We start from the raw sequence: 8,487 nt of genomic DNA on the forward strand, positions 1-8,487 counted from the left end.
TGTGGGTGTGTGTGTGTGTGTGTGTGTGTGTGTGTGTGTGTGTGTGTGTGTGTGTGTGTGTGTGTGTGATTCAGACGCAAACACATCAAGATGTCACTTCATAACCTCTGGCTCAGGAGGCTTCTGTCATCTTCCCATTTGTGATATCCTCGGCCTGGCCCTGCAGACATGCTAAATATAGAATGGGGACAAAATTTGCTGTTTGTAGCCACTGCTCTGCTCATCTACATTGAACACAAGCTGTGTGCCTTGACACCGCCATCTTCTCCAAGTGTCATGCATGCAAACAAGAGCTTCGCAGGCCAGTCATTCTACCACCAGACCGCAGCCTCATGTTTGCAGGCTCTGGATCTCCTAAAATGATTGACGCACGCATCTCATTCTTGGGAATTATATTCCTGCCAAGTTTGTTATGATGTCTTGGAGAGTGATACCCCCATTCCCAATCAATCGCTGGAGGACAGATGGCCACTCCATTGTCGGTCCACTTTACCTGTGTGAGTCAAGCCTTCCAGCGGGTGGAGTTACTTGCTTTGACCTTGTTTCTCATTTTTCATTAGCCAAAATACAAATGGGAATTATGGAGCCTGCTGTGGCAATTAATTGCAGTGATTATCTATAATGGCACCAGTGGAAATTACATCGGCAACGGATATGAACTTCAGGATATTCGGCTACTTGCAAGGCGATAGCCAAATAGAAAAGGAAAGAGACCTGATTAATGAAAATTGGAAAATTGATTGTTTTACAATCAAACTTCCTCTCCTTGCACGGCCTCTTAGTTGATCTTTAAATGCTTTTAAGCAATCCTGAATTGTTGGTGTACAACATAAGAGCATTCTAGTGAGTTGACGTCATGCGTGGCCTCCCCACATGCGGCTCATTTGATGTGAATGCAAGTCTCTCCAGAACATCTGTCAAAGATTAGCAGAGAAGTGAAATAGGCAGTTCTTCCCGTTCTTACGTTTCAGAGTAATCTGGCAGTCATTTTCCGAGTGAAGTATGAAAAAGCCTGGCAAGTTTATCAGTCAGACGCATAACAGTAAAGCAGCTCTGTTCATGCCTGTTTTTTTGTGTTTTACACAGTGAGTGACAAAAGGCCAACACGAATGAGGAACTTGAATAACTTTGGGAGAGGGGCAGGGGGCGGGGTGGGTGTCACCAGTAAAAAAATGGTTGGAAAATGTCCAAAACAAGACTGTGTGCAGAGACGACAAATTCACTATACGCTCACGCTACTGTCGTGACCTTTCTTCTCTCATCCCGTCTCTCCGGCTGCTCTCAAAAAATAAACGTGGCGCGACTTTCAGCTCGCTCAAATAAAAACACTAACTGAACAAGAGTTACATTTCTACTTACACGCATTCTAATCATGGCAGCCGGCTTGCAGCGACAGAATAAAGATGACAGACCTTTGGACTAAAAGCACCACCATCACTGAAACATTAAGAAGGCCTTCGGTTGAGAAAAAAAAGGGCTTAAAGCCTCCCAACTAGTAGGTGCAATTTGTAATCACTGTGTTGCCCTGTTTCTCTTATTGCACTGCAGGCTTGGGATTTGCATTGTCCATTCATCGTGTGTGTGCGTGTGTGTGTGTGTGTGTTTTGAGAGATTTGCCTCTGCATCATCAAGTGCAAATTAATTGCGCCTGTCAATTAAAGTGAAAGTGGAAGCCATTTGAGGGTTTACGCAACTGCAACACGATACGAAGGTTCATTCCGTTTCCATTTAACTCGCCACCTGACTGATAAATTCTTTAAAAATCTTACAGTGCCAGTCCCCTGAAACCTATCTGGCAAATTCCACACCTCGTGGCAATTTTTCGAAGCATATTCAGCACATAACGAGCGTGGCAGTGACCGACTCGAAATGATCAACACGATTATCAAAACATAACCCTAATGCTTGGTATCTAGCTGCGGTATTGGGGAAACGTCAGGTGTCGGTGGTTGTGTGTGTGTGTGTGTGTGTGTGTGTGTGTGTGTGTGTGTGTGTGTGTTTCAGACGCAAACACATCAAGATGTCACTTCATAACCTCTGGCTCAGGAGGCTTCTGTCATCTTCCCATTTGTGATATCCTCGGCCTGGCCCTGCAGACATGCTAAATATAGAATGGGGACAAAATTTGCTGTTTGTAGCCACTGCTCTGCTCATCTACATTGAACACAAGCTGTGTGCCTTGACACCGCCATCTTCTCCAAGTGTCATGCATGCAAACAAGAGCTTCGCAGGCCAGTCATTCTACCACCAGACCGCAGCCTCATGTTTGCAGGCTCTGGATCTCCTAAAATGATTGACGCACGCATCTCATTCTTGGGAATTATATTCCTGCCAAGTTTGTTATGATGTCTTGGAGAGTGATACCCCCATTCCCAATCAATCGCTGGAGGACAGATGGCCACTCCATTGTCGGTCCACTTTACCTGTGTGAGTCAAGCCTTCCAGCGGGTGGAGTTACTTGCTTTGACCTTGTTTCTCATTTTTCATTAGCCAAAATACAAATGGGAATTATGGAGCCTGCTGTGGCAATTAATTGCAGTGATTATCTATAATGGCACCAGTGGAAATTACATCGGCAACGGATATGAACTTCAGGATATTCGGCTACTTGCAAGGCGATAGCCAAATAGAAAAGGAAAGAGACCTGATTTATGAAAATTGGAAAATTGATTGTTTTACAATCAAACTTCCTCTCCTTGCACGGCCTCTTAGTTGATCTTTAAATGCTTTTAATCTGGTAGGCGGAACATTTATTTTTAAGTCGCAGCAAAAACAACTAGCCTTTATATAGTTTGATAGATCATTTCAGTCAGGAAAAACGATGTTTTTGCTGACATTATTAAATGCAATACACATAAAGTAGGACGAAACTTTACTGTACGTTTTGGGCTAGTAAAATTCAGGAGTGGAAGGGCCTGCCTGGGAAAAAAGAAGATAAAAATAGGAGACAAAAGTTGTCGCGTATTATGACACTAAACTGGTGTGTTGAGAAGACTTAAAAAAGTGTTACTTGTAATATCCCCACCAGTTCTCAGTTTTAGTTTATGTTCACAATATTACAAGTTTATTGTGGTGACAATTCTGTCTTAAGTCTTGTAAATTATTCAAAAAATATATATAATAATAATAATTGAAAGACTTTGTCATTTGAATTGCTTTTGTTTGATGTATTGTTTTTGTGGTTTTTCGATTTGTGTTTGCAATGACCTCGTGTCCCGCGCAGCAGACGTTTTGATGCATTGTCGCATCGAATGCCAAATGCATTGTGCAAACTGTCCATTGTGATTTGATATTGTTATAATAACGTTTGAAAACATAGTTATCACATGTAATGTTACATCACACGCAAAGTATTACGATATCGATACATGGTCTTGGAAGAAAAAGGTAAAAATGCCAATTGTGATTCTCAGGGATGAAAAAAAAATGTCCAAACAACTCGTGTTATGTTACGACTATATAGTTGAACCTCTAATTGTGACTTTGGAAATGACTGTTAGATTTGTTCATTCTATTTTCTTGCCCATTGTTATTTAAGAATAGTGCACAGTGTTGTAACCAAGAGTCATTAGATGGCAGGCACCCTCAGGGAATTCTCAGTTTTGTTCTTACTGTTATGTTGGTTCATAGTCTTTTCCACCTGACTGAGAAAGATCGTTTACCTTTATGTGGTAAATAAGTGATTTAAATTTGGCCATTATTGCCTAATGTCATAAATGGCACATGAATGATGGAAATTGCATTGCTTATGGGTGGCCCATCTTTTTAAATAAGATTTACTGTGACACAATTGAGTTAATGAAACCAATGATTGTAGACGAGACTAGTCGAAAAATGGCATACCGGTCGGCCCCTCTGTGCTGCAGGAGAAAAAAAAGTATATACAGTATACACATACTGTATACACACACACACACACCCACACACACACACAATGAGAGCATGCCATCGGTGTTATGTTATCATCACTATAGTCACTTTGATCATTGTTAAGTCGAGCTAAAATCCCCCAATAGCCAAAACACACCAGGCGTGATGAGGTAAACCAAAAAATGTGCTTGTATGCAAAGACTACAGCAGAGTCAGCTGCTGCAGTTAATGTGCGGTCTTAGCGACCAGCTCCACTGGACATTTGGGAGCATCGTGTAATGGGAATTTGACATCTAAAAGTGCTCAAATGTACCTACACCTCACCTCAGCACATCACCACAGATACAATTCTATTCCCTTCAATTGCAGCTCCTCTTTATCTCTTCAAATCTCAAAAGTGATTGGGAACACACCCAGATTGCGTCCATTGTGAGTAACTGAGCACAATACATTTGCAGTATATACTGTACATAAGTAATTAACAACACCAATTAAAAAAATCCCCATGGAGCATGAACAAAGCATTCTCTGTACACCTAAACGAAAGATATGAAATTTTAAACACAAAGCCTGCAGTCTATTGACTCCTCTCCAAACTGCAAGTGTCCCACACTTCAACAAGAGTTTTGGAGTCTGACCAGACAAAACAAGCCTGCAGAGCTTCGGTGGTCTAACAGAAAGCACACAGGGGATTCCAAACTTTTGCATGAGCAAAGAAACCCCGGCTTGTTTGTACACTCTTACTGCATACTTCTAGGTTTAAATCACACCAATTCCCAAAATGGGTCTTTCTTCTCATTTGACTGCAGGTGATGAAAGAGAAGCGGGAGGAGGTATGAGACATCTTACTGGAAGTCAGTTTGTACACACTGTCTCACTGGGCTACATTAAGTCCCAGCCAGAGGAGTCATAGTGGAATTAAAGTGTCCTTAATTGAGTTCGGAGCCTGCTGGATATGCTTCTTCTTGGTGCATTACTACAATCAGTAGTAGTCTTCATGTGCAGTGCAAGAACACAGTGTTGGTATTTAAAAAAAAATAAATGCAGCTACAGTGCAGCGAGAATGAACAAAGAGACTGGAATTTGTTGAATGCTTTTTGTGATTATTATCATTAAGTATATCCCAAAACTGTTGGTGGCATAAAACAGTCCATATCTCAATAAATGATTTTTTGTTTTTTTGTCTGGGGAAAATGGGGGTCAAACTACATAAAACGGCACGCCTGAATGCCAAAATACGCAAGCCTAATTAACCTTTAGCGAGTAAAAATCCAATGTCATAACAAAAGCAAATTTACAAAAGAATAGTCAAGCTAACTTTTTAAGGTCCTCCACTAATTGTGTTCCCATCACTCAAACAGATGTATGTACTTGCAATGGACGAAGAGGGTCGACGACAAAAGAAAATAATTATTTATATTTTCGGTGACATCATTTGGCTGGTGCCAGATGTGTTGTGAAGGACTCTCTTATGATACAGAAAGAAATGATTGACATCATCTCACGTCATGCACGAGGAGAATGTTCCTCGTTGCCTTTGTCTCGTTAATTGCTCATGTATTTTGTTTTTAAAAAAAACACACACACACACGCACACACACATACACACACACACAAGGAAGGTGAAGCGACTTACCCAGAAAAAAATAGCGAAACGTTGCAGACATCGCGGCTGGAAATCCCACATACAAAAAAGGAGGTGGAAACAATGCGCCGAGGACGCCGCCTCATTCACGCGCGAATGACGATTGAGACGAGAGCGAATGTCAGCAAAAGAGCACCAAAATGTTGACACGGGGAGATCATGTGTCTCCGTGAGCCTTCGATGTCATCGTTCTCGTGGCGGAACACGCGCGGACAAACACTTGGCCTCGGATCAAAGTTCCTCCCTCTCTCCCCGCAACCAGAAAGCTTTCTGCGTGGTGGCTGTGGCGTGGGACGTGTCGTGTGCGGGGTCTACTCGGTCTCCTCCTCACACGAGGCTCTCCTCCTTTGGCTCCTCCGCTGCACAAAATACCAGCGAGGAGGAGGAGGAGGGAGAGGAGGAGGAGGAGGGCGAAAAGGTGGATGATGATGCTGAAGGATGGAGACCTCTAGAGTCTGAACTTCTCTTGCACAGCATCGTGCACAACAATGGATTTCTGGTTGACTGTTTTTCGGGTTGAAATATTATTCGTTGTAGTGGCTTTGCAATGCAAACTGCAGTTAGTCGCGAATTTGCAGATAATGACCCTCAGTTCCAATTGACAATGTCAGATGGCAATTCAACAATATGCTGATTATTTCAGCCGATTGTGGCAGTGGAGAATAATAAGAGTTGCGATCGACAAACCCCAATTCCAATTAAGTTGGGGCATTGTGAAAAATGTAACGAAAAAACAATACCTCCAACCACCCATTTTCTAATCGGCTTACCCTCGGTGGGGATTCCTCAAAAAATGAAATATGACTTTGGCATTTATACTTTGTAGCTGACAATATGCATAGTAAATTGCTTGTTAATACATATATGAATACATATTTATTTGTGTGTGTGTTTTTTTTTTTTTTTTTTTTTTTTACTTTTTCAGTCATGTAAGTCGGAGAAGATCAAAGATGAAATGCTGCATGTTCTAATTTCAAAACGCTCGATATATATTCTCCAGGGCTATTTATAGTTTTCAGGCAGCAATGACGCATAGTTGTGATCAAAGACATTTGAATACATCTGATAGAAAACTGGTTGAATTTTATTTTCTTTATGATGGGGATTATGTGATCTGACCTTTCCCCTGCAAAAAAAAAAAAAAAAAAAAAGTACACATTTATGGACCCAACACTACCTCCATCAACTCTTGGTTAAAGAAAATGGTCTCATCCAAGTAGAGAACGTTTTTCTACTCTCAGACTTGAAAGAAATGAATCCCCCTCTACAGTTTCCCAACAATCGACAGAAATGACAAAAGGCTTCTCACTCCTCTGTTTTCCCTCTCGCTCTCTTTCTCTCCCCCCTCAAGAGGTGCTCGTCAGCCTCAGCACCAGCCTTCCTCCATTCCTTCCGCTCTTTCCGTTCCAATAACTAGATAGCTTGAAACAAGGTCTCGCGTGCACTCACTCACAAAGCACAGAAAGCAACATGCACACAGACATCACTTGATGGGAGACAGAGCGACAAATACGCAACATAATTCAAGGTGCAAGAGGAAGATAAGATGCAGCAAAGTGGTGTCTTCGGTCCTGTGGACTACTGACAGCACACTCCACGGTGTTTTTTCCTTCTCGTTGGTTTATTTTTTCTGTGGATTTAAAAAGGTCATATCAGAAAATCTGTATCAAAGTGTAGTAAAGCAACACCGCTACTTGAGAACTAATGTCAAAAAGATGATGGATGGCTCCTTTTAAGACATTTTTTTTCTGCAATTGCAGCTGTTATGAAAGTTCTGACGAAAAATAAAACAACAACAAAAGCAAATGAAAATTGGATTTTCAGTGTTTCCCGAAAAGCAGCAGACTCTCATGGCAAAGTACAGTCAACCTCCAAATGTGTACTTTTATAAGGTCGTACAATTTTGCAACCAAACAAAATGACAGGGAGTAAAATGACATTAAAGATCATGAAATATATGGGCGTCCCATAAGTCTCTATACAGAGGAGAAATAAAATATTCCATACATGATTATAGACAACAATCTTCGCACTTCAGAAGATGCAGGTTTGACCCCCTGGTCAGCACTGTAAAACCTTGCCACTTATAGTTCCAAGTCTGTCTGCCGGTCTGTGAATCTATCTTCTTTTTAAATAAAGTATTCTCTTTCTCAGTAGCAGCACAGAGATGCATGCGGACACTGAAGCTCTAGGCTCTATTCTCAGCTTGTGCTTTTCTTGCTGAGCTTGCATTTTTCACAGCGCTTGCATGGGTTTTGTTCTGGTATTCTGCATTATCAAAGCAGGCAAGTTAGGTTCATGGAAGACTGGGAACTGACAATTCGTGTAAATGATGTAATGGTGTACCCCACCGCTTGGTTCTTTTCATGTACCACCAATAAAATGAGCCTTGACATTGATCAAAAGTTCAGAAATATAACATGCCACTTTGTTATATTGCGTTTTTTTTTTAATTTAATTTTTTTTACACTAACAGGTCTGTAAATAAAGATGTATAAGGTCGTCTCAATAAGCCCCTGATATCCATCAACAACGGGTGTTTGTTATATTATACAGTGGCTTTTTTTTTCTTTATTGTCTAAAATATTTGGTCAAGATTTCATCAGGAAAAGGTTTGGACTTGATTAGGTTAGATAGGACAAGGTTAGACAAAGTCTACTCAATGGAATTACACACATTGCATCATGACTGCTCTTTTAAAAGATGACGCCGCTTTTGTGAAAACGGATGGCAGGTGGAGACAAAAATATGACACCAGCCCATTGTTGATTGTAGATCATTGTAGTTGAGCTGCATATATCACTTGCGGTCCAGTTGGTGCCATGAGAGGCAACCTGTCTATATTTGGTGGCTTGGCCTTAGTGTATGATATAGCACCACAATGCAGATGGCAACACAGATGGCTGATATTTATACCGCAGGGCTCTCAAAAGTCACTGGTGTGAAAACTGCTCTTTCTCCCAACACAACAC

The 8,487-nt window shown here is 41.3% G+C and overlaps 1 protein-coding gene across 1 annotated transcript in view; it reads right to left on the minus strand.

Annotated features, from left to right (window-relative positions):
* clmpb (CXADR like membrane protein b) overlaps window positions 1-5,897 on the minus strand; it is a 71,846-nt gene extending 65,949 nt beyond the window's left edge. The window contains exon 1 of the mRNA XM_019864978.1: window positions 5,507-5,897. Coding sequence (XP_019720537.1) covers window positions 5,507-5,537 — 31 coding nt within the window. The 5' untranslated portion in view covers window positions 5,538-5,897. The remainder of the gene's footprint in view (window positions 1-5,506) is intronic.
* Window positions 5,898-8,487: the final 2,590 nt, after the last annotated feature.

The sequence above is a fragment of the Hippocampus comes genome, unplaced genomic scaffold (genome assembly GCF_001891065.2).
Source record: "Hippocampus comes isolate QL1 unplaced genomic scaffold, H_comes_QL1_v1.1 scaffold276, whole genome shotgun sequence".
In the NCBI taxonomy this organism is placed as follows: Eukaryota; Metazoa; Chordata; class Actinopteri; order Syngnathiformes; family Syngnathidae; genus Hippocampus; species Hippocampus comes.